The sequence below is a fragment of the Macaca mulatta genome, chromosome 17 (genome assembly GCF_049350105.2).
Source record: "Macaca mulatta isolate MMU2019108-1 chromosome 17, T2T-MMU8v2.0, whole genome shotgun sequence".
NCBI classification, from domain to species: domain Eukaryota; kingdom Metazoa; phylum Chordata; class Mammalia; order Primates; family Cercopithecidae; genus Macaca; species Macaca mulatta.
Genome location: NC_133422.1, coordinates 20,320,414 through 20,346,059, shown reverse-complemented (window position 1 = coordinate 20,346,059; position 25,646 = coordinate 20,320,414). Strand labels below are relative to the sequence as shown.

The window sequence follows — 25,646 nt, the reverse complement described above, 5'->3', positions numbered from 1 at the left end:
AAACTTCTCTAAGGGCAGAGTGGTTGAGGGAAATGTACATTATTTTTATCTGTGAAATTAGGTTGACCATAGTTAAAATTAATTTAAAAAATCAAAATGTTTCAGGACGAACAGCTAAATATTAAACTATGGGTATATTTATAGCTATAACAGTTTGCCATTAAATTCTGTTAAGACAGGTTTTATTCACTGCTGACTCCCCAGTGCCAAGAACAGTGCATGGGGTGCAGTAAGTATTTAATAATTATTTGCTGATTAATAGGTTGTGGAGATGAGTGATGTGATAGTTTTTTTCTTTCTAGGTGCAGATTTTAATGTCAGTGACTGAATTAAAAGGTGTTGAGAAGCTCAGAATGGTATGTAGGTCTCCCGTGGTATTTCAATTTAAAAAGAAGTAAACATTTGAAATTTTTTGGTTTAAACAAATTTGTTTTTACATTTATAATTTATTTAAAATAATACATGTTCCTTAAATATAGACTTCCAAAATTACACTGGTTTTGCCTAGCTTCTTATGTTGAAAAGGAGATTTGGGTGGATTTACTTGTATGGGCGACAGAGCGAGACTCTATCTCAAAAAAAAAAAAAGTACAAACTACTATTAAGATGAATCTGCTTTTTTGTTTTGTTTTTTAATTAAGCTGAATTTTATGTTACTTTATTATGAGGGAACAGTAAATAATTTAAATTACAGTTTACGTAACTAAGTTTTAGATTCCTTTATATTTTCAAAAAGAAAGATATACAATAGAATTAATATTCTTAGTAAGAAATTACTAAGGAGTCTAGGTTGGGCATGGTGGCTCACACCTGTAATCCCAGCACTTTGGGAGGTTGAAGCAGGTGGATCACGAGGTCAGGAGGTCAAGACCATCCTGGCCAACATCGTAAAACCCCATCTCTACTAAAAAAAATACAAAAATTAGCTGGGCGTGGTGGTGCCTGCCTATAGTCCCAGGTACACGGGAGGCTGAGGCAGGAGAATGGCTTGAACCTGGGAGGCGGAGGCTGCAGTGAGCTGAGATCATGCCACTGCACTGCAGCCTGGGTGACAGAACGAGACTCCAGCTCAAAAAAAGAAATGACTAAGGAGTCTAAAATGAATTCAGGAGGCAAAATGAAACTACTTTTCTTCAGTTGAAAGGTATGGAGAATTGGCTTGCTTCATCAGTATGTTTGTGCAATAAAAATCATATGAATACCTTTGCCTATAAATGTACTGTCACCTGAAAATGCTTCCTTTTTATGTTTTAATAGGCTCAGAATCTGAGATGGTACGTCCAGAGTTTTCATTCTTCATGTTTTTATTTACTTATATTAAATTTCAAGTACCAAATATACTTAAGTCAGGACTCAGGATGAGCTCTCTGTCAGTTAAATATTAAGCAATTCCATTTAAGCACTGGTTCCTCTAGGAAGTGAAATAAAATCATTTTTGATAGATATAGAAGTTTCTAGTCATGAAATTTATTGGGCTATTTCAATGAATTTATTGTGTGGTTAAAATTGATTTGGTATATTTTAGTATGAACAAAATGATTATTTTATCTGTTCCTTACTAAAACCTTATTACATTGATTTAGGTCCAACAGTTTGAATCACTTGTAGGGCTTTTTATGATAGGCTAAGACAAAAGTTAAGGAAAATTGGAAATGTTTATCTGTAATTCAGTGTAATGTTTATTGTTTTGGACATGAAGGCCTTCAAGTCTTTTCAATTATTAAAAATTACGGTGGAATTGAATAGAGTAACTTTTAATGGTTTTTTTTTTTTTTTAAAGGCAGGGTCTTGCTCTGTTATGCAGGCTGGAGTGCAGTGGCGCCATCATAGCTCACTGCAGCCTCGAACTCCTGGGCTCAAGCAGTTTTCCTATCTCTGCCTCCCAAGTAGCTGGGACTACAGGTGCTTGTCACCGCACCAAGCCTACTAATATATGTTCTTTTTCTTTAAAACGCTTTTTAGGCTGGGTGCAGTGACTTAAACCTGTAATCCCAACACTTTGGGAGGCTGACGCAGGAGGATCAGTTGAGGTCAGGAGTTCAAGACCAGGCTGGGCAACATAGTGAAACCCTGTCTCTACTAAAAATACAAAAATTAGCCAGGTGTGGTGGTGGGTGCCTGCAATCCCAGCTACTCACGAAGCTGAGGTGGGAGAATCCCTGGAGCCTGGGAGGTGGAGGTTGCAGTCACCCAAAATCATGCCACTGCACTCCAGTCTGGGTGACACAGTGAGACTCCATCTCAAAAAAAAAAAAAAAAAAAAAGTACAAACTACTATTAAGATGAATCTGCTTTTTTGTTTTGTTTTTTAATTAAGCTGAATTTTACGTTACTTTATTATGAGGGAACAGTGAATAATTTAAATTACAGTTTAAGTAACTAAGTTTTAGATTCCTTTATATTTTCAAAAAGAAAGATATACAATAGAATTAATATTCAGATAATATGTAACCGTTACTCAAAATATGTAGATAATAGCCAGGCGCGGTAGCTCATGCCTGCAATCCCAGCACTTTGGGAGGCCCAGTTGCGCGGATCACCTGAGGTCAGGAGCTAGAGACCAGCCTGGCCAACATGGTGAAACCGCATCTCTACTAAAAATACAAGAATTAGCCGGGTGTGGCGTATCTGTAATCCCAGCTACTCGGGAGGCTGAAGCAGACGAATCACTTGAGCCCGGGAGACAGAGGTTGCAGCTAGCCGAGATCATGCCAGTGCACTCCAGCCTGGGTAACAGAGTGAGACTCTGCCTCAGTTAAAAAATATATATATAGAGATAATAGTGTGGTTTAGTAAGAAAAGTAGTGAACTGAAAATCAAGAAATCTGACTCTGGATCTTTGCTTGCCCTGTGAATTTAGTCTAGGCACAAAATGACTATGACTAAATTTTCAGTACCTTTGAAAGGAAGTCCGTGGACCAAATGAGCTCTGGAACCCTTTCAGCTGTAAAATTATATGAAGGTATAATGATAAATGAGTTAATGCGAATACATGATATAGATAGGCTTTTTCCATTACTACTCCTTTTTTATATTTTATTTGTTTATTTATTTTTGAGACAGAGTCTTGCTTTGTTGTCCAGGCTGGAGTACAGTGGTGCAACCCCAGCTCACTGCAACCTTCACCTCCTGGGTTCAAGTGATTCTCCTGCCTCAGCCTTCTGAGTAGCTGGGACTACCGGAGCCCACCACCATGCCCGGCTGATTTATATATTTTCAGCAGAGATGGGATTTCACCATTGTTGGCCGGACTGGTCTCAAACTCCTGACCTTAAGTGATCCGCCTGCCTTGGCCTCCCAAAGCACTGGGATTACAGGCTTGGCCACTACACCTTTTTTATACAAAGTCCTGTAGCATACTGTGTTACTACTATTTATTAACTTGAAGTTCTAAGGACATGTGAAGTTTCCTATTGTGGAATAGGATCAGGGTTGGCCTGTGTCGTGGAGAATGGTAACTGGGACTTCAGAAAGGAGACAGGTTCAGAGGGTTGGAGCAGGAAGTGTAAAGTGAAGTAGTTTTTTGCATCTAGCTAAAAAGGATCTGCCTATTTATTTATTTAAAGATTGTCAGGAACAGAGCTGTTTAATTATGAGGCAGATTTATGAAAAGCTGCTTGGGACAATAGAAAGTGAGAAAAGGGATGAAATCTTGTCAAGATTTTTGTTTGTTTGTTTGTTTGTTTTGAGACCGAGTTTCGTTCTTGTTGCCCAAGCTAGAGTGCAGTGGCACGATCTCAGCTCACTGCAACCTCCACCTCCTGGGTTCAAGTAATTCTCTTGCCTCAGCCTCCTGAGTAGCTGGGGTTATAGGTACATGCCACCACGCCTGGCTAATTTTTGTATTTTTAGTAGAGATGGGGTTTCTCCATGTTGGCCAAGCTGGTCTCGAAGTCCTGACCTCAGGTGATCCACCCACCTTGGCCTCCCAAAGTGCTGAGATGATAGGCGTGAGCCACCATGCCCAGCCCTTATCAGGATTTTGGTCTGTCTCTGGTCCTATCCACATAGTGTAGAATTTGCTTAATAAAATACTTTTGAGTAATCAAGCACAAAACTCTAGGTAGATTTGAAAGGGATGTAGTTCTGAAAATTATGAATTTGATTTTTTTGGTGTATGTCTGTCAAGAGATTGCTAATGCAGGTCCATTTGAAGTAATTCACATTGAGTGTGAATAAATGATAAATGACTTAAGAACTTGTATTACTGAGCCATCTCATATACTGGTGGAAGAATAGCATGTGCGGTAAATACACAGGTCTGTGTCGCTAGAATTGAGGATGTAATTAAGCACTCTCATCTCCCATTGTTTTTTCTGTTTTGAATCTTGCATTTGTTGATTTTAACCATTCTTCAATCCTACTTACTATGTTCTCAATTTGTCTTTTCTTCCCCTTTCCTCTTTAAATGCTAAGTAACTACTTTTCTTCCTTGTATAGCAGTTCATGTGTACATTTCATATCCCTCATGCCTATGTAAGTCTTTGAGGATAAGAAGCATGTCTTACTTGTATTTTTGTATGTGCCCCAGTTAGGGTTCCCAGATAAAGTACAGCATGCTCAATTAAGTTTGTATTTCTGATAAACAATGAATGTTTATTTTATTTTATTTTTTTTTGAAACAGAGTCTCACTATGTCGCCCAGGCTGGAGTGCAGTGGCCCAATCTTGGCTCACTGCAACCTCTGCCTCTCTGGTTCAAGCGATTCTCCTGTCTCAGCCTCCTGAGTAGTTGGGATTACAGGCATGTGCTACCACACCCAGCTAATTTTTGTATTTTTAGTAGAGATGGGTTTTCACTATGTTGGCCAGGCTGGACTTGAACTCCTGACCTCAAGTGATCTGCCCGCTTTGGCCTCCTAAAGTGTTGGGATTATGGGCATGAGCCATTACACCTGGCCTAATTTTTTATTTTATAAGTATGTTCTGTATTGTATTTTTGTTTGCTAAACTTGGTAGCCCTTGCCGTGTGTATTGTGCAGCGGGTGCTTAGTTCAGTGAATGAATCAAAATTGGGTTCTAGTTTTAGTCCTGTTAGACATTGGCAGAGTATTTTTAGTCCTAGTTTTGCAGGTGGAAAAAATCTGAAGTTAACGGACTCTAAATCTTTCCCCAAGTTTACCTAGTTAACTAAATTGCTCAGCCTGGCCCAGGAGACATACATATATTTCTGACTCCCAACCAAACTAGTGCATCTTTGCTTAGTTTTTTCTAAGTTTTGAATCGAAGAACTTAGATTCTAAGGATTTGTTCTAAAGGATGATTATTTTTCTTGTCTTGACCCTGGAATCTCCATATATATATCTATATATCTATAGATATATATACACACACACATACACACACACACACAAATATATTCTTGTTAGATTACTAACTCTAAAAACTATTTGGGGAAAAAATTGAAAAGTTTTTCTTAATTATGTCTTAAGGGAAATAAATGATAAAAATCTTTCAATTTCCTTTTTAATACAGTAGAGGGAGACAGTATTAGAATACTGAAAATAAAATCTGTGAGTTACTGAGGCTTACTTTGTGGACACTAAGAGAGAACAGTACTAAAATATTTTGTTTTGCATGTATTCAGATATCTTGATTGTATTTCACTGTTCAGATATCTTGATTCTTTGTAAATTGAGAGAAGATGCATTTTGCTGGGGAGAATCTGCTTAGTATTAGAGATTCTGTAAAATTTGCAGCTTTTAAGCTACAAGGGTGATTAAGGGTGATTTCTATGCTTTTGAGAATTCTCTTCTTTCCCACCTTCAAGGTTGAATGAATGTTGCATATCCATGTGTAGTCAGTGGTTAAGTGTTATTAATTTGAGTGATATATAATTTGCAATGAAAGTAGGAAGAGAAAGAGGTAAAACCTTGAAATTAATGAAATAGCATTTCTTAACTATTTTACAATATAATATTTAATATGCTTTTTCCAAGCCAGGATTCATTATTTTTTCAGTATCTCTGATAGTTATTTCTACCTTTTACTGAATATCACCTTTCATGTTAGCCTATTAATTTTTTAGAAATTAAGAAACTATAATATTTTTATTTCATTTTGTTAATTTAATGACACTATTCTCTGGTCACGGTCTCAGAATTGTGACTTTAGTGTCACCTATATTGTGAAATAGTCATTTTAAAAATTAAATTTTTTTTGAGACGGAGTCACACTCTGTTTTCCAGGCTGGAGTGCAGTGGCGTGATCTTGACTCACTGCAACCTCTGCCTGCTGGGTTCAAGCAATTCTCCTGCCTTAGCCTCCTGAGTAGCTGGGACTACAGGTGCCCGCCACCATGCCCAGCTAATTTTTTATATTTTTAGTAGAGATGGAGTTTCACCATGCTGACCAGGCTGGTCTCAAACTCCTGACCTCATGATCCACCTGCCTCAGCCTCCCAAAATTTTGGGATTACAGGCGTGAGCCACCGTGCCTGGCATTAATTTTTATTCCCTTTAAGAATTAGAATTCTCAGTCTTTTGGGGTGAATTTGCCCTTGTGGAAATGTTGTTGTATTCCTATTTTCAGTCAGAATAATTTTTCTGTATTAAACAATACAAAATGTGAAAGCCTGGAATTGTGGGAAATAAAATATGTGTCTCAGAAACAAAATAGCCTCCTTTTCTCTTCACTTTGAAGTTTGAAAGTGGATCCCTTTTTTTAATGTTCAGAGAAGAATATATATATGTTAGAGAATCCTGGTGATAATGGAATGGAATGGGGTATCTGGGCATGATGCTCCTGGTTTTTTTTTTTTTTTTTTTTTTTTGAGATGGAGTCTTGCTCTGTCTCCTAGACTGGAGTGCAGTGGCACGATCTCAGCTCACTGCAAGCTCCACCTCCCAGGTTCATGCCATTCTTCTGCCTCAGCCTCCCAAGTAGCTGGGTCTACAGGCACCTGCCACCATGCCTGGCTAATTTTTTGTATTTTTAGTAGAGACGGGGTTTCACCGTGTTAGCCAGGATGGTCTTGATCTCCTGACCTTGTGATCCGCCCGCCTCGGCCTCCCAAAGTGCTGGGATTACAGGCGTGAGCCACTGCGCCCGGCCAAAATTGTTGTCTTAATGTCTTGCTTCATACAGTGGTGGTGATAACAGTGAGAATTGTTTATTTTTTTTAACTGGGTTAGTTAAAAATAAAGATCCACAAATTGTAGATCTTGGAATGTATTCTTGTTACTTTTCATATATTTTGTAATATATATTCATATATTTTTAAAAGAAGAATTTTACTCTACATAATTTTTCACTGTACTGTGTATTATCTCATGTAATTCTCATAGTTACTGCATGGTGTAGGTATTTTTATCCCCAGTTTTCAGGTAGAGAAACTGAACCCAGAGATGTTAAATAATTTGCCCAAGTTTTTTGGCTGATTATACTGATGAAGATACTGATACTAGCATTCTCTCGTCAGTTATTTGTCAGACAGGGTTCTTGATTTTTTTTATACATAATATCATTTATTCTTGAGAACCCTAAATGAGTTAGGGCCTACTAAATCATTTACAATACAATACAGTAGGAGAAACTGAGGCTCACTGAGATTAAGTTGCTTGCTTATGGTTATACATCCAACAAATGGCACCTATTTCCGACTCTTTCTGTTTATGCAACTGATTGTTTTTGTCTCAACCCCTGCTTATTTCTGAGGAAATAAGTAAAAATTCTAGCTGAAAAGACATTTCCAGCAAATTATTTCATATTTTGGCTCCCTCTTCTCTAAAATATCAATAATAGTCTTTTTTTAATAGGGTGATTCTATTAAGTGAGATAATGTATGTGAAGCATGTAGCACACAGGGTATATAATAAAAGTCGATAAATGTTACTAGTACTATTCCTATTGTTTTATTTTGGTTATTTAGATTTTTATTCAGGCTGTAAAAGCAGTAAATGCATATTATAACATATCATAGAAAACCTGGAAGAGAGAAAGGAGCTTAGGAAGTAATCACTCAGACTCACCACTGATGACATTTTAGCGTATTTCCCTCAGGATAACTCATTATTTCCTGATACACAGGTCAGTCACTACACATGACACATATTGGAGTGTTTTTACTTTTGGGAATGTCTCTTCTGATTAATTTCTTTAAGAAGAACAGAGGCTGTGTCCTTATGTACCAGCGCTGTTTCTGGCTCAGAGTAGGTACTCAACAAGCATTTGAAATGAGCTGTTAGAAACTTGGGAGAAGACTTCTGAGGTCTTCTCCTTTCATTGCCATTTTTTGCGTTTAAAAAATGATTATAAAAATATTTTACTTTAAAAACAAAGGTAGATGTATTCAGTTGAGCTCAGGAAGACTGAGCTATTATCAGACAAAGGAATTTGATGTAACAATTAAATGTGCAAAGAGCTCAGTAAGGGTATGTTGGGAAGGTTGCATTCTGAAGATCAGGGAAGCAATTATTTAATGAGTACAGTCTTGAAGTATATGGTTCTCAAAAGTTTGCCGATAAATTGCCCCAGCTCTTTAGTCTCTGGGAAAGATCCTTCATGTTAGCCTGTAGTGGTAAGTGAGATCTTACTTACCATTTAAGATGGTGGTGTCTGGATATCATGATTGCTTAAGAGTAATGACATCTCTTTAATTTTGAAGTTTCTTTCATTGGAAAAAAAGTAAACTGTGCTATGCAGAGGAGACTTTAGAGGTGGATGGTAATACATATGATGTTGGGAACTAATGACCCCACAGTAGGGATTCTTACTGATAACCTGTGAATCCTCTTTTGGGATATTAACATCTTGAGAGCCTTCCCGGTACATATGAGAACAATATTCAAGCAAACTACCAAAGTTTTAAGTTAACTTTTAAAGTGTTTGACTTAAATGAAAATAAGATCGTTTCTTAATGGTTGCAATAAAATCCTCTGAATTGTACTAGTGCCAATTCTAGAACTATCTGCCAGAATCAAGACTTAAAATTTCATTTTTAAAAACATTGAAACATTTGAAAGTACAAGCAGTGAACGTGAATTAAGTGTAAAAGGGAATTAATAGAAAATTAGCCCCTCCAATTTTTTTTTTTTTTTTTTTTTTTGCTGGAGGTCTTACTCTGTTGCCTATGCTGGAGTACAGTGGCACTGTCATGGCTCACTGCAGTCTCAACTGCCTGGGCTCAAGTGATCCTTCCACTTCAGCCTCCCAAAGTGCCAGGATTACAGGTGTGAGCCACTGCACCCAGCCCCCTTTACCTTTTTTAAAAAAAGCTGCTTTAAGTGGTTTATTACATGCAGCTATTTTGGTGAATGATTAAGTATAATTTCAGAAGCGGAGGTCAGCTTGTCTCGGCTGAAACAGGTTGTTGTTAGCTTGGCCTTTGGCTTTATAAAGGCGTCTTTGTTCATACTACACAATTACATAGGTCAGGAAGGCTCTCAGTAGATGTGAATGCTAGTCTGTACAGCTTTTCAGGTGAAACAAGGAACTTTTTATAGACAATGTGTACATAGTTACAGGAACATGAAGGGTGAATATAGGGTGCCCTGTGGCCAGGTTTAGTGTGGTGATGAACACAGTACTTTCCAGGCCCTCATCTTTTAGATGAGTTGAAAATTAAAGGAGCAAGATGCAATTTTAATCTTTCAGATAACATTAACAGTCCTTTTCAGTAACTGTTGCTGTGTTATTGCCAGCTGTTGGATTTCTGTCTTCTTTTGATGAATATACCAGAAGTGACACTTCAAAGTAACCAGAGTACTATCACTTAATACCGTGTATGAGAATATATTGGTGGTATATTATTTTATAAAAAATTAGCTGGGCATAGTGGCTCATGCCTGTAATCCTAGCTACTCAGGAGGCTGAGGCAGGAGAATCACTTGAACCCGGGAGGCAGAGGTTGCAGTAAGCCGAGATCACACCACTGCCCTCCAGCCTGGGTGACAGAGACTCTGTCTCAAAAAAAAAAAAAAAAAAAAAAAAAAATCATAATTAGGGAATTCTAGAGATTCTTATGAAATATTTGTTTTGTAGAGTTTAAACATGTAAGTTACACTAAAGATGCTATACTCCACCCTTATACCAGTGACATGGTTTCATATTTTTCTTATTATGAAAACAATTGTTAATTACATTTCTTTGCTCCTAAAGAAAATAAACACTCGAGACCACGTACCCCATGTACATATACCATCACTTGATGTCTGATTAAAAATGTTGGCAGTTTTCCCTATGTTAGCACTTTGTTAGCGTATTTTAAGGTGCAAATTTTGAAAGTTTTTTTTTGCTAAAGGCAGATGGTATAATCATCTGATAAAAAGAAGTCAAAGAACCTAGGGGTAAATGGGCTTCTCTTTTTGTTAAGTCTGCCTTTTGCTTTTTAAATTCTTTTTGCAAAACTAATGATCCTTTTCATAGAAAAAACTAGAATATAACATTCTAATTCAATTATTCACTTAAACTGTTTTATATAATGTTACGGTGCTTACTTTAATATTTGCATTAAAAATGCTGATTTTAGCCACTTAAAAAATAGAGGTGAGAGCATTATTTGAATAAAGAAAACAAAAGGGAGATATAAATGCTATGTGATTGTGTGTATAGGGGTAAGGATAGACTCAGGGGACTAGCCTTGATTAGAGAGTAAAAGATGCTATTAGGATACTATTAATTTTTAATTTTAATAAGTGAACTTAGTCTAGCATTTGGAAGTTCTTAACTTCTTCTTCTTCTTCTTTTTTTTTTTTTTTTTTTTTTTTTTTTGAGACAGTGTTTTGCTCTTGTTGCCCCAGGCTGGAGTGCAATGGCAAGATCTTGGCTCACCGCAACCTCCACCTCCCGGGTTCAAGTGATTCTCCTGCCTCAGCCTCCTGAGTAGCTAGGATTACAGGCATGCGCCACCACGCCCAGCTAATTTTGTATTTTTAGTAGAGATGGGGTTTCTCCATGTTGGTCAGGCTGGTCTCGAACTCCCGACCTCAGGTGATCAGCCCACCTCGGCCTCCCAAAGTGTTAGGATTACAGGCGTGCCACTGTGCCCAGCTCTGCTTGATTTTTATCTGTATTTTTCACTGCGTTGATTTTATTTTCAAGTCAAGTCCTGGACGTGAGGCAAATTGGGCTTCTCCATACTCCCTGATGCAGTGTCTTTTCATACCCCAGTGCTCCAGTTCTGCCATTCCCTGTGCCTCTGGAGACCCACCCCTTCACTCTTGTAAATGCTTCTACTCTCCAAAGCCCTTAGGGATGTGTAAAGCCTTTCCTCTTCACAGTCAGGTGTGGTCTCTCCTGAGCTTTTAGCACATTTATTTATTTAGAACCTTAGTAACTTTCTTAAAGTATCTCACATACTTCCAGATGGTCGAGGATGTGTCTTTAATATTTTAAAAATCCATGTGGTGGCTCATGCCTGTAATCCTAGCACTTTGGGAGGCCGAGGTGGGAGAATGGCTTGAGGCCAGGACTTTCAGACCAGCATGGGCAACATAGTGAGACCCTGTCTCTACAAAAATTAGAAAAATTAGCTGGGAGTGGTGGCACATGTCTGTAGTCCCAGCTACTTGGGAAGCTGAGACCGGAGAATCACTTGAGCCTAGAAGTTCAAGGCTGCAGTGAGCTATGATCCTTCCACCGCCCTCCAACCTGGGAGACAGAGCAAGCCCCTTTTCTCTACAAATAAAATAAAAATCCGCCACAGTCTTGAGGACTATGACATCTTATAGTAGGTGTTTAGTAATTATTTGTTGAATGAATGAATACAAAAATGTTAGCATTCATTGTATTATGTTTATACAGTGAAATGTTTCTCCACTGTAAAACAGATGAATGCACATGTAAATGCAGTAATTATTTTAGAATCAGATTTCTTAATAGTGGCATTATTGACATTTTGAGGGATTGCTGTGTATATTGTAGGATGTTTAGTAGCAACTATGGTCTCTACTCACTAGATGCCATTACCACATCTCCCCTCAACTCCAGTTGTGACAACTCACAATGTCTCCAGACACTGCCATATATCTTTTTGGGTGTTCCAGAGAAGCTGAATAAAAGTAGATCTCTCCATATTAACTATTTGATAATGGTTAACATCTGTGTGGTACTTTGACTGCATATAAAGTGTTTTCACATATATCACTCATTCATGCATTTGTTAAGCATTTACTGAGCCCTGCTACATACAATGCCTCTACTGGACACCAGAGTATAATATATTGGTGAAGTACTCCTTAACCTTGAGGCATCATCAAAAATGTGACTTCCCAAGAAAAGCCTTCCCCCACTTTGTGAAGTCACTCTGCCCTTCTTATTGTCAATGCCGCACTCTGTCTCCTTTATGATATTTTTTTCTATGCTGCTTTCCTCAAGGGTAGGGGTTGTGTCAGTTTCTGTCACCTCTGTGAGGTCTTGAATGCAAGACCTAGCATATTGCTAGGCCCAAAATAGGCACTCAATAAAACCAGTTGAGGGAGTGGAAGAATGGATGAAGGCAACATGCTCATAGGGAAGAGACAGGCCAAGATTCATTGCTACACAGTGTGATGGGTGCCAAGGCAGAGAGGTGGGTTGAGGGCAAGTGTTAGTCTGTTTTAAGCTGTTATACCAGAATACCAGAGACTGGGTAATTTATAAAGAACAGGAATTTGTTTCCCCACAGGTCTGGAAGTCAGAAAGTCCAAGATGAAGGCACTGGCAGGTTCAGTTACCTGGTGAGGGTCTGGTCTTTTTACTTCCAAGATGGTGGCTTGACTGTTGCATCTTGAGGAGTGGGGGAAGAATGCTGTGTCCTCATAACAGAAGGCAAAAAGACAAAAAGGGATGAACTCCCTCTTTCAAGCCCTTTTATAAGGGCATCTAATCCCATTCACAAGATAGGAGCCCTCGTCGCCTAATCACCTTTTAAAGGCCCCACCTCTTAATACCATCACATTAGCAACACCTAAGTTTTGGAGGAGACACATTCAAACCATAGCAGGTATAAAAGACAAGCAATTTAATCAGACTGTTTGTCAGTTGATAATCTTTCCTTCCCTGCAGGAGACCTGTCTGTGAGTGGCTGGGAGACCTGTTTAATTCTGGGGTGTAGAATTAAGATGGCCGTCTGCCTGCAAGTAGAGATAAGCTGCATTCTCCCAAATCAGCTTTGTTCATAATAATAATAACATTCTGGCCTCCATATGCCATATTCTTTGTTGTCAATTTCTTAAACAGTTAACAAATTGGTTAGAGAAGAGGCAGGCTATCTATTGCCCCATCTTCTACTTTAAAAAAAAAACGAAATACCTAATCGTTATATTGTTGTTCTTTTGTCTATTGTTGCTCTCCTTAACACACATAAAAATAGACCAAACTGACATCATATTTTATAAAAATACTATTTTCTTCTTTTGAAAAGGAAACAGAAAAAAGAATAAATGGCTTAAATTGTCTACTTATCATAACTAGAATTAGAAATCCCAGTCTTTGTGACTGCCAAAAGAAAAAAAAAAGAATAAATGGCCAAAAAATGAAATCAAATAAAAGTCTTTCATGACTCTCTTCCTGTGACTGTTAATATGAGGAAACTTAATAGTTCTGAAAATAAAGATGTAAATTGCTGCAGAATGTAAAATAGGATAAAGTCACAATAGCCAAAATGTGGAAACAACCCAAATGTTCATCTGTGGATGAATGGATAAACAAAATGAGGTATATGTTTACAATGGACTATGATTCAGCTTTAAAAAGAAGTGCAATTCTTATATATGCTACAACATAGGTAAACCTTGAGAACATTATACTAAGTGAAATAAGCCAGTCACAAAAGGACAAATACATGATTCCACATATGTGAGGAACCTAGAATAGGCAAATTCATAGAGACAGAAAGTAGTTTCCAGGGGCTGCGGGTAGGGGAGAATAGAGAGTTAGTGTTTAATGGGTATAGACTTTCTGTTGGGATGATTTTTTAAAAGTTCAGGGGATGGATAGTAGTGATGGCTACATAACAATGTGAATGTACTTCACACCACTGAATTGCACACTTAAACATGGTTAGGATGGTACATTTTTGTGTATTTTACCATAAGAAAAAAAAATTTAGGGCTGGGCAAGGTGGCTTACATCTGTAATCTCAACACATTGAGAGGCCGAGATGGGAGGATCACTTGAGCCCAGGAGTTTGAGACCAACCTGGGCAACATAGTGAGACCCCATCTCTAAAAAAAAAAATTAGCCAGACCTGGTGGTGTGTGCCTATAGTCCCAGCTACTCAGGAGGCTGAGACAGGAGGATCACTTGAGCCCATGAGTTCAAGGCTACGGTGATCTGTGATCATGCCACTGCATTCCAGCCTGGACAAGAGAGGGAGACCCTGCCTCCAAAAAAAATTAGTATGATAAAGCACAGACCATACATATAATAACGATACTTCAACCCTTTGAAGGATTGTTCAGTTCTCAAGCCAAATAGAGAAACACATACTATCCCAGAAAAAAGCACAGTTAACAAAGGATCCAGGGAAGCTAGAAGGGCTAGTGTTTTGTGGCTGAGGTCAGTAGAGGTGACTGCTCTGTTCATGGCACCCCATAGGTACTTATCATCATCTTCTTAGCCACCAGTAGCAGGGTCCTGCTGGACAGACTGACCCTGTGCTGTGAATATCACATACATTATCACTGAATTTTTGAGACATCTTATAAAGTAGACATTATTCCCATTTATAGGAATTTAATACCTTTCTGAAATTTGCTCAGTGGTGCAGCCAGCACTTAAACCCTAGATCAGCAGACTCCAAAAGTGAAGTACTTTCCTCAGTATATCCCAAGAGTAGCTTTGAAGAAGAATTATATGGATAATCTGGAGTAAAAGGAATAGGAATTTCTTCATGTAGGTCAGCGAGATGTACTGACAAGATGACCACAAATGCAGGAATGTTGGATGCTGGTTAATATTTCGATGAGAAATCATTGAAGAGTGGAATCGCAATGCAAGTTTCTGGGGCTACTTCAGTAGGGCATTTGGAACTGATTGAGGGGACAAAAATTAAAGCCAGAAAGCTCAGTGGAGCAAATGTCATAGTGGCCACAGAGAAACAAAGATTTTCAAAATGAGATGCTAAGTGAAAAACAGCAACTGAGGAGAGAAGTAATGTTTCCAGCATCACAATGGGCATAAAGAGAATTGATCTTTTATGCTCTAGATGAGCTTGTAGTAATGCAAGGACTGGTGATTTAGGCCACTGAGTTCTGGCTCTGAGTACATCTCTAATCCCTAAACCTTCACTAAGAGGGAAGTGAAGGGAGTCAGGTGTGCCACATGTCTGCTACTGAAAAATGCCTAGATGGGAAAGGTGTTTGAAATATTGTCCTAAAATGAAGTTTCTGAGTTAGATGAGCTGAAATTCACCATGTGTTCACTGTTATTACTGTGTATAAAATCAAGAGATTTAAATGAGATTAAGATCGTTAATTAGCTTTCTGAGATATTGAAACCTAAGAACCTGGCCAGGTGCGGTGGCTCACACTTGTAATCTCAGCACTTTGGGAGGCTGAGGCGGGTGGATCACCCGAGGTCAGGAGTTCGAGACCAGCCTGGCTAACATGGTGAAACTCTGTCTCTACCAAAAATATAAAAATTAGCCAGGCGTGGTGGCGCATCCCTGTAATCCCAGCTACTTGGGAGGCTGAGGCAGGAGAATCACTTGAAGCAGAGGCGGAGGATGCAGTGAGCCAAGATCGTGCCACTGCACTCCAGCCTGGGTGCAGAGTGAGACTGTGTCTCAAAAAGAAAAAAGGAAAACAAAAAAGAAAACTAAGAACCAAATTACCTCTGCCACATACATTGACTGTCCTTGGTTAATGTGGTGACATACTAAGCCCCAAACTGGTATATATAATCTCTGTCACTTCTACACCAAAGCTGTTAGCTTAACTTGCCAATGAAGGCCAAGCTAAGAAGAGTTGAGAATTATGAAGCATGAAGCACAGAATTTCAAAACTGAGAAAAAGGCCAGGCACGGTGGCTCACATCTGTAATCCCAGCACTTTGGGAGGCCGAGGCAGGCAGATCATGAAGTCGGGACATCGAGACCATCCTGGCTAACACAGTGAAACCCTGTCTCTACAAAAACTACCAAAAACTTAGCCAGGCATGGTGGCGGACACCTGTAGTCCCAGCTACTCAGGAGGCTGAGGCAGGAGAATGGCGTGAACCCGGGAGGCAGAGCTTACAGTGAGCTGAGATTGTGCCACTGTACTTCAGCCTGGGCAACAGAGTGAGACTCCATCTCAAAAAAAAAAAAAAAAAAAAAACTGAGAAAGAATAATATCTTTTTTCCTAACATTTTCATTTTATAGGTGTGGAAAATTGAGGACCAAGGAGAGTACCTTGCCAGCAATTTTGTAGTTATGATTTTAGATGAAGAGCTGCACAGGGCTAGGGGAAATTCTGAATGGTGTTCAAGTCCTCCAGCCAGCAGCAGCAGGATGTGGTTTTCCATGTGCACTATGCAAGTAGCGCTTCAGGTGGAGCTTATTCTTATTTTTAATTTATTTTTTATTTTATTCATTTATGTTTATATATTTTAACAGATTTATTGACATAAAAATTATATATGGTGTACAATTCGATGGTTGATACACACATGCATTGTGAAATGACCATCAAAATCAAGCTAATCAACACATTATCACCTCTCCATAGTTAGTATTTTGTGGATGCGTGTGTATTTATTTTATTTTTGAAATAATTTTAGACTTACAGAAAATTTGAAGAAATACTACAGAGCACTTTGTTTCCGCTGATGTTAAAAACTTATATAACTGTAGTTCAATAATCAAAATGAAGAAATTAACTTTGATACGATACTATGAATTAAACTATGATACAATACTATGAATTAAACTATAGCCCTTTGATTTTCACCATCCCCTCCCACCCCCTACCATGCCTTTTTAATATTCCAGGATATAATCTAAGATCCCATGTTGCATTTGTTTCTATGTCCCCTCAGTTTCCTCCTATCTGTGACAGTTGCTCTGTATTTCCTTGTCTTTCATGGACTCTTGATGAGTACTGGCCAGGTGTTTTGTAGAATGATCCTCAGTTTGGGTTTGTCCATGTTTTCCTCATGATTAGACTACAGTGATGGGGTTTGGGGAAGAAGATCACAAGGTGAAATGCTCTTGTTATTTCCTATCAGGGGTACAGGATGACAACGTGGCTTATTAGTGATATTTACCACGATCACTTGGTTAAGGTGGACTCTCCCACGTTTCATTACTGTAAAGTTACTTTTCTCCCTCTGTAAATGACAGACATCTTGGAGTGATGCTTTGAGACTGTGCTAGCATCCTGTTTCTTCTCAAACTTTTGCCTGCTGATTTTCGCATTCATTGGTGGATCTTGTCAACAGTTACTACTGTGGTGTTCTAGTGGGGATTTTTTATTTTACTCATTCCTTCTACATTGATTAACTGGAATTCTGTAAGGAAGAAGTGTCTCTTCTCTCATATATTTATTTATTGAATTATTTATTTATGTCCATATGGATTTATGGGTATTTATTTTGTCCTGTGGGATTGTGTGTGTTCTTGCCTTGCTGTAAAGGAATACCTGACACTGGGTAATTCATAAAGAAAAGAGGGCCAGGCATGGTGGCTGACTCTTGTAATCCTAGCACTTTGGGAGGCCAAAGCGGGCCAATCACTTGAGGTAAAGAGTTCAAGACCAGCCTGGCCAACATGGTCAAACCCCATCTCTACCACAAATACAAAAATTAGCAGGGCATAGTAGCACATGCCTGAAGTACCAGCTAAGCAGTGGCCAAGGGTGTGGGTGGAAGATAATTCTCTGGGGCTAGCAGTCAACCAAGCCCCTATACTCATAGAAGTTAAGCCTGGGGCCCAGCCAGTCAGGCAGAAACAGTACCCAGTACCCAGAGAAGCTCTTGAAGGTATCCAGATCCATCTCCAGCGCCTGAAGACCTATGGAATTATAGCCCCCTGTCAAGTCTCCCTGCAGCACGCCTCTTGTGTCTGTTTTCTATCCAGAAACCAAGGATTACAGACCAGTACTGGACTTGCACTTGGTTAACCAAGCTACAATGACTTTGCACCCAATGGTACCTCACCCATACATGTTGTTAGGGTTACTACCAGCTGAGGACAGCTGGTTCACCTGCCTGGACTTGAAGGACACTTTCTTTAGCACCAGACTAGCTCCTGAGAGCCAGAAACTGTTTGCTTTCCAGTGGGAAGATCTGGGATCAGGTGTCACCACTTAGTACACTTGGACCCGGCTTCCCAAGGGTTCGGGAACTCCCTCACTATCTTCAGGGAGACCCTGGCTCGAGACCTGCAAAAGTTTCCCACCAGAGACCTAGGCTGTGTGTTGCTCCAGTATGTCGACGACCTCCTGCTGGGACACCCCACAGCAGCTGGGTGCGCCAAAGGAACAGACACCCTGCTCTGGCACCTGGAGGACTGTGAGTATAAGGTGTCCAAGAAGAAAGCTCAGATCTGCAGACAGCAGGTATGCTACCTAGGATTTACTATCCAACATGGGGAGCATAGCCTAGGATCAGAAAGAAAGCAGGTCATTTGCAACCTACCAGAGCCTAAGACCAGAAGGCAGGTGAGAGAATTCTTAGGAGCTGTGTGGGGTTCTGCAGGTTATGGATCCCAAATTTTGCAGTACTGGCCAAACCTCTGTACCAAGTTACAAAGCGGGGTGACACGGAACCTTTTGAACGGGGGTCCCAACAGCAATAGGCTTTTCATGAGTTAAAAGAAAAACTTGTGTCAACCCCAGCCCTGGGTCTGCCTGACCTGACAAAGCCATTTACACTATATGTGTCAGAGAGAGAAAAAATGGCAGTTAGGGTTTTGACCAAGACTGTGGGGCCCTGGCCAAGGCCAGTGGCTCACCTCTCTAAACAACTAGACAGGGTTTCTAAAGGTTGACCCCCGGGTTTGAGGGCCTTAATAGCAACTGCCCTGCTAGCACAAGAAGCAGATAAACTAACTCTTGGGCAAAACCTGAACATGAAGGCCCCCCATGCTGTGGTGACTTTAATGAATACCAAAGGACATCATTGGCTAATGAATGCTAGACTAACAAAGTACCAAAGCTTGCTCTGTGAAAATCCCTGCATAACCATTGAAGTTTGTAACACCCTGAACCCCGCCACCTTGCTCCCGGTATCAGAGAGCCCTGTCAAGCATAACTGTGTAGAGGTGTTAGGCTCAGTTTACTCGAGCAGACTTGACCTCCGGGGCCCACCTTGGGCATCAATGGACTGGGAGCCGTACATGGACGGGAGCAGCTTCGTCAAAGCACAAGGAGAAAGGTGTGCGGGATAGGCAGTGGTAACCCTGGACGCTGTCATTCAGGCCGACTCATTGCCTCAAGGTACCTCAGCCCAGAAAGCCGAGCTCATTGCTTTAATTCCGGCCTTAGCACTCAGTGAAGGTAAGGCTGTAAACATTTACACTGACTTCCGGTATGCCTTTTTAATCCTCCAAGTACATGGAGCATTATATAAAGAAAAGGGCCTGTTGAACTCTAGGGGAAAGGACATAAAATATCAGCAAGAAATCTTGGAATTATTAGAAGCAGTGTGGAAACCTCAAAAGGTGGCAGTCATGCACTGCAGAGGACACCAGCCAGCTTCCACCTCAGTTGCCTTGGGAAACTCCCAAGGTGACTCAGAGGCTCAAAAAGCAGCATCTGCCCCCTACTGGGCATCAGTCATAGTCCCCCTCAAGCACCTGACTTTGTACCTACTTATTCTAAAGAAGAAAAGGACTTTCTACAGGCAGAGGGAGGACAGGTGATGGAAGAAGGATGGACCTGGTTACCAGATAGGAAAGTAGCTGTGCCATAGCTGCTGGGAGCAGCAGTTGTACTGGCTGTGCATGAAACCACCTGTCTAGGTCAGGAGTCACTTGAAAAGTTGATAGGCCAGTACTTCTACATCTCGCATTTGTCAGCCCTTGCCAAAATAGTGGCGCAGTGGTGTGTAACCTGCCGACAGTTCAATGCGAGGCAGGGTCCAGCCATTCTGCCCAGCATACAAGTTTATGGAGCAGCTCCCGTTGAAGATCTCCAGGTGGACTTCACAGAAATGCCCAAGTGTGGAGGTAACAAGTATTTACTAGTTCTCATGTGTATCTACTCTGGGTGAGTGGAGGCTTATCCAACACGAACTGAGAAAGCTTGTGAAGCAACCTGTATGCTTCTTCGAGATCTTATTCCTAGATTTGGACTGCTCTTAGGAATTGGCTCAGATAATGGGCAGGCATTTGTGGCTGACTTGGTACAGAAGACAGCAAAGGTATTAGGGATCACATGGAAACTGCATGCTGCCTCCTGACCTAAAAGTTCTGGAAAGGTGGAACAAATGAATCGGACTATCAAGAATAGCTTAGGGAAAGTGTGTCAGGAAACAGGATTAAAATAGATACAGGCTCTCCCGATGGTATTGTTTGAAATAAGCTGTACCCCTTCTAAAAGGATAGGATATTCCCCTTATAAAATATTGTATCATAGACCCCCTCCCATACTACAGGGACTCCCAGACACTCCACAAGAGCTAGGTGAAATTGAGTTACAATGACAGCTACAGGCCTGAGGAGAAATTGCTCAAACAATTTCATCCTGGGTAAATGAGAGGTGCCCCATCAGCTTATTCTCCCCAGTTCACCCTTTCTCCCCAGGGGATCAAGTGTGGATCAAGGATTGGAATGTAGTCCCCTTGCAACCATGGTGGAAAGACCCCAGACCGTCATCTTGATCACCCCCACAGCTGTAAAGATAGAAGGAATCCCAGCCTGGATCCATCACAGCCATGTGAAACCTGCAGCCTCTGAGACCTGGGAGGTGAGAGTGCAAGCCCAGATAACCCCTGCAAAGTGACTCTGAGAAGGACGACAAGCCCTGCTCCTGTTACACCCAGAAGCTGACTCATCTACGCATGGCTGAAGCATGAGGAAACTTATCATGGGACTTATTCTCCTTAAAATTTGGTCTTATATAATAAGGACTTTCACTGATTTTCCCTGCATGGAGGACTGTTCCCAGTGTATTCATCAGGTCACTGGGATAGGGCAACAAGTTAAAGCAGTCTTTCTGTTTTATAATTATTATTGTTGCGGGACAATCAAAGATGGGAGAGACCGAACAGAGTGAGTTCAGGAAAGGTCTTTATTAAAAGGTGATCACCTAACTCAGTAGGACTAGTGTCCAGGAAAGTCTGAGCCCCAGACAAAGAAAGCAGCCACCTTTTAAGCAGTCAGTGGCTGGAAGCTACATGATGCAGGAAGCGTACTTACAGAAGCAAGAACAAAGGCAGTTGATCAGTCTTTTACATTTATCTATACTACATATTCCACATCCTTGGGAAACCATGTTTCTGTATAAACCTTGTAACTTTGCAGCTGCACTAGGGAGGTGAAGGAGGAACTTGCTGAGCCTCAAGGAATGTGAAACTAGCAAGTACAGATAAGGCTCAAATGTATTACATGAATCATTATCAGTCTATCTTGCAGGAAGACCTGGGTAGTGAAGATGAAAGTGAGAACTCCCACTAATAAGTGAGATTCTCAAAGAGGGGAATGAGGAAGGAGACCACCTCTTATTGTCTCATACCTCAGAAAAAGAAAGAGGAAATAAAAGTTAAAGAAAGGAAAAATGAGATCAATAGGCAGCCTGGCCCCGCACACCAGGCCTGGTCTGGTAGTTAAATTTCAACCCCTGACCTAACTGCTTGTATTATATATAGATTCTAGACATTGTATGAGGAAGCATTGTGAAACTTTCTGTTCTGTTTTGTCTTAATTACTGATGCATGCAGCCCCAGCCTGTACCCCATGCTTGCTCAATTGATCACAACCCTTTCAGGTAGACCCCCTTAGAATTGTAAGGCCTTAAAAGGGACAGGAATTTCTCTCTTGGGGAGCTTGGTTTTTGAGAGGCAAGTCTGCTGACACTCCTGGCCAAATAAATCTACTTCCTTCCTCAACCTGGTATCTGAGGGGTTTTGTCCATGGCTCATCCTGCTACAGATCCAATTCTATGTTCCTTCCACCACTATCCCATACCCTTAATATCCATTCCCATGCCTGTTCTCCAGATTGCTGTTTATATAAATTAGAGAACTCAAACAGTTCAAGTATAGCACACCTCCTCATGGGTCACTCTCAATCTCATCCTTAGGGGCCCACCAGGACTTTAGTTATAGGTTTAGATGCAAACGGAGGTGTTGAGGGTGGCCTCTGAGGAGACTCAACATTATCTTGCCTGGCAACTGGCTCAGGGGAGGCCGTCACTGTTGCTGCAGGCAGCATAGGGTTCTTCTCCTCGGACAAAGGTGGAAAGGCTGATAGCAGCATAGGTCAGGGAGGCTTTGTTGCCACTACTGGGGATGGGGAAGCTGTTCCTTCTGGCAAAAAAGGTTTATCAGAGTTTATAAACTCAGTGTCCCCAACTTCATCAGGGTCCTTCCACATGTCCCAATTCCAAGTTGCCGGGTTCCATTCTTTTCCGATCAATGCCCTCACTTTAACAGTAGACACTTGGTGAGGCTGTGCATGCATCTTTCATTGCTGGTCAGCCACTTATGTAAGAGCTTGGGTCTGTTTTTCCACAATTTCAGCTCTTTCTCTACAGGAGATAAGACTCTCATTCAGGGCAGTCTTAGCAGATTTGAGGCTCCCTATCTGCTTCTAAACCCAGGAGACAGAATCCTTGAGTTCATCATTGTCTTTTGTCACTTTGTCCGCTGAACTTAGGAGCAACCAACTAGCTTCATTATGTTCCTTGATTCTCCACATATGGTCAAAGATATGTATAGAGTCACTAAACTCCTTGCCTCTCACGAGTGGTGAATCAGGAGAATTAAATGCATTTATTTTGTATAACTCTCTAAACAGTTTCTGCCAAAAACTATCAGTGTTCTCCATACTATTAGAAGTAGAGACCTTAGCATTTTTGGGTCTAATTATATTAATCAGCCAACCCCGGAGACCCCCAAACCAACAAAAGAACTCCATCCTTTATATTCTGTTCCTCTAGAACCATACTCCCAGTACCAGAATCTAATCTGTATTAGGGTTCTCTTAGAGGGACAGAATAGAAAATATATATATTTTCTATTATATATGTAATAGAACCCTATGCTGCCTGCAGCAACAGTGATGGCCTCCCCTGAGCCAGTTGCCAGGCAAGATAATGTTGAGTCTCCTCAGAGGCCACCCTCAACACCTCCGTTTGCATCTAAACCTATAACTAAAGTCCTGGTGGGCCCCTAAGGATGAGATTGAGAGTGACCCATGAGGAGGTGTGCTATACTTGAACTGTTTGAGTTCTCTAATTTATATAAACAGCAATCTGGAGAACAGGCATGGGAATGGATATTAAGGGTATGGGATAGTGGTGGAAGGAACATAGAGTTGGATCTGTAGCAGGATGAGCCATGGACAAAACCTCTCAGACACCAGGTTGAGGAAGGAAGTAGATTTATTTGGCCAGGAGTGTCAGCAGACTTGCCTCTCAAAAACCAAGCTCTCCAAGAGAGAAATTCCTGTCCCTTTTAAGGCCTTACAATTCTAAGGGGGTCTACCTGAAAGGGTTGTGATCAATTGAGCAAGCATGGGGTACAGGCTGGGGCTGCATGCATCAGTAATTAAGACAAAACAGAATAGAAAGTTTCACTATATATATATATATATATGAGTTTATTAAGTATTAACTTACACAATCACAAGGTCCTATATTAGGCTGTCTGCAAGCTGAGGAGCAAGGAGAGCCAGTCCAAGTCTCAAAACTGAAGAACTTGGAGTCTAACCTTCAACGGCAGGAAGCATCCAGCATGGGAGAAAGATGTAGGCTGGGAGGCTAGGCTAATCTCGTCTTTTTCATGTTTTTCTGCCTGCTTTATATTTGCTGGAAGCTGATTAGATTGTGACCACAAGATTAAGGGTGGATCTGACTTCCCCAGCCCACTGACTCAAATGTTAATCTCTTTTGGCAACATGCACACAGACACACCCAGGATTAATACTTTGTATCCCTCAATCCAATAAAGTAGACAGTCAGTATTAACCATGATAGGATTCCTTTGACTCCATGCTGCTCCCAGGTGGGCCATCGCCCCACCCTGCTTTTCTTCATTCTCTGTGGGTCAAGCCATCTCCCTAGTCAGTCCCAATGTGAGAACCTGGATATTTCAGTTGAAGGTGCTGAATTCACTCACTGTTTTCATTCTTTTCCATAAGAGCCATGGACCGCAGCAGCTCTGAATCAGCCATCTTTGCCTCTCTCCCTTTTTCTGTCCTTTAAGATAGGGTCTCGTTCTGTCACTTAGGCTGGAGTGAAGTAGTCTGATCACAACTCACTGCAGCCTTGAATTCCTGTATTCACACAATTATCCTCCCCTAGCCTCCTGAGTAGCTGGGACTACAGGCATATGCTATTATGCCTGGCTAATTTTTAAATTTTTTTGTAGGGACTGGGTCTCATTTTTTGTAGAGCTTGTCTTGAACTCCTGGTCCCATTTTTTATAGAGCTAGTCTTGAACTCTTCCTGCCACGGCCTCCCAAAATGCCAGAATGAGCTATGTGAGCCATGCTTATACCACTGGGCGTGATGGTGGTTTGTTTTTTTTTTTTTTTTGATCACAGTGTGCTTCAAGGTAAATACCATTTCAGCATGATACCCATTTTTATAAAGCTTAAAAATAAATATGACAAAATAATATATTTTTAGATATGTGTATATTTATACCTACACCTCCCCTCTCTATACATAGATATATATGTAGACTATAAAGAAAAGCACAGGGGTTATGAATATAACCTTCAGAAGAGTAGTCACCTCTGTGGTGAAGCAAGGGGACCGAATCAGAGAAGAAATTCCAGCAGTCCTGTAGCTTTGACAAGACTAGAAATATTTCATTATGCATGAGGTGATGGGTGTATGGATGTTATTTAATTGTTATGCTTCATAACGTAGATGCACATCCCACTTTGAGAATATCTCCTATAGAAACAAAGGACTTGTATTTAAGAATGTGTAAGAAAAAAGAGAAAAAGAAATATAATTACTATATTAAGGTGGGAAATTATAGAAAGAAAAATAAAATTAAAAAGAAAAAGAAATAAGCTTTCCTGTATTAGGCTGACTTATCCCAGAGGCAGCAACAGGCACAGCCCAGACCCAGGAAAACTCTTGATAATACTATCTAAGAAGCCAGGACACAAAGGAATGTTTGTCTGGAGTCTGGAGACTCTCCCAGCACTCCCTTAACATAGGGAGAAGAAAAACAAATTTTCCTTTCTCTTATGGTATGAGTTTATAGATTCCTGTTCTCTGCAACTAGTGACTTCAAGTATTGTTTTATCTAATCAGGGGAGTGAAGGTCATGAGAAGCCTGAGCAGGCCTGAACTACAGCCGTCTGGGCACCACAGCGAAGGTCATGAGAGAAATCAGTGCAAGGCTCTTGAGCAAAACCTAGGTAACGGCCATGTGGGTTGCTTGGCAATGGTCATGTGTAATCCTGAGTGATTCACCTGTCACAATTTGATTAACTGCTGTTGTTCTGCCTCTCTATCCTTGCTTTCATGCCACTGTAAGCCTGGTTCAAGCTAGCACACCCCCTTTTTGAAGTGTATATAAAAGCCAAGACCTGCCTTTGTTTTAGGCCCAGTTTTTGGATGTTA

The 25,646-nt window shown here is 40.6% G+C and overlaps 1 protein-coding gene across 21 annotated transcripts in view; it reads left to right on the top strand.

The window, feature by feature from the left end:
• LOC144336347 (uncharacterized) overlaps positions 1–25,646 on the top strand; it is a 69,993-nt gene that overhangs the window by 10,907 nt on the left and 33,440 nt on the right. For 7 of the 21 annotated variants that reach the window (XR_013408025.1, XR_013408020.1, XR_013408026.1 and 4 more), the window contains 2 exons: positions 303–356; positions 25,335–25,441. The exons of 2 other annotated variants lie outside the window; for them this stretch is intronic. Coding sequence is in view for 3 of the 19 variants with exons in the window: in XM_077974404.1 (XP_077830530.1) it covers positions 25,335–25,441 (107 nt within the window). In the remaining 16 variants the exon portion in view is untranslated. Of the gene's footprint in view, positions 1–175; positions 230–302; positions 357–20,679; positions 20,808–25,334; positions 25,442–25,646 lie in introns of those variants that run through there. 12 more of the 21 variants (XR_013408034.1, XM_077974404.1, XM_077974403.1 and 9 more) reach the window with 5 other exon arrangements.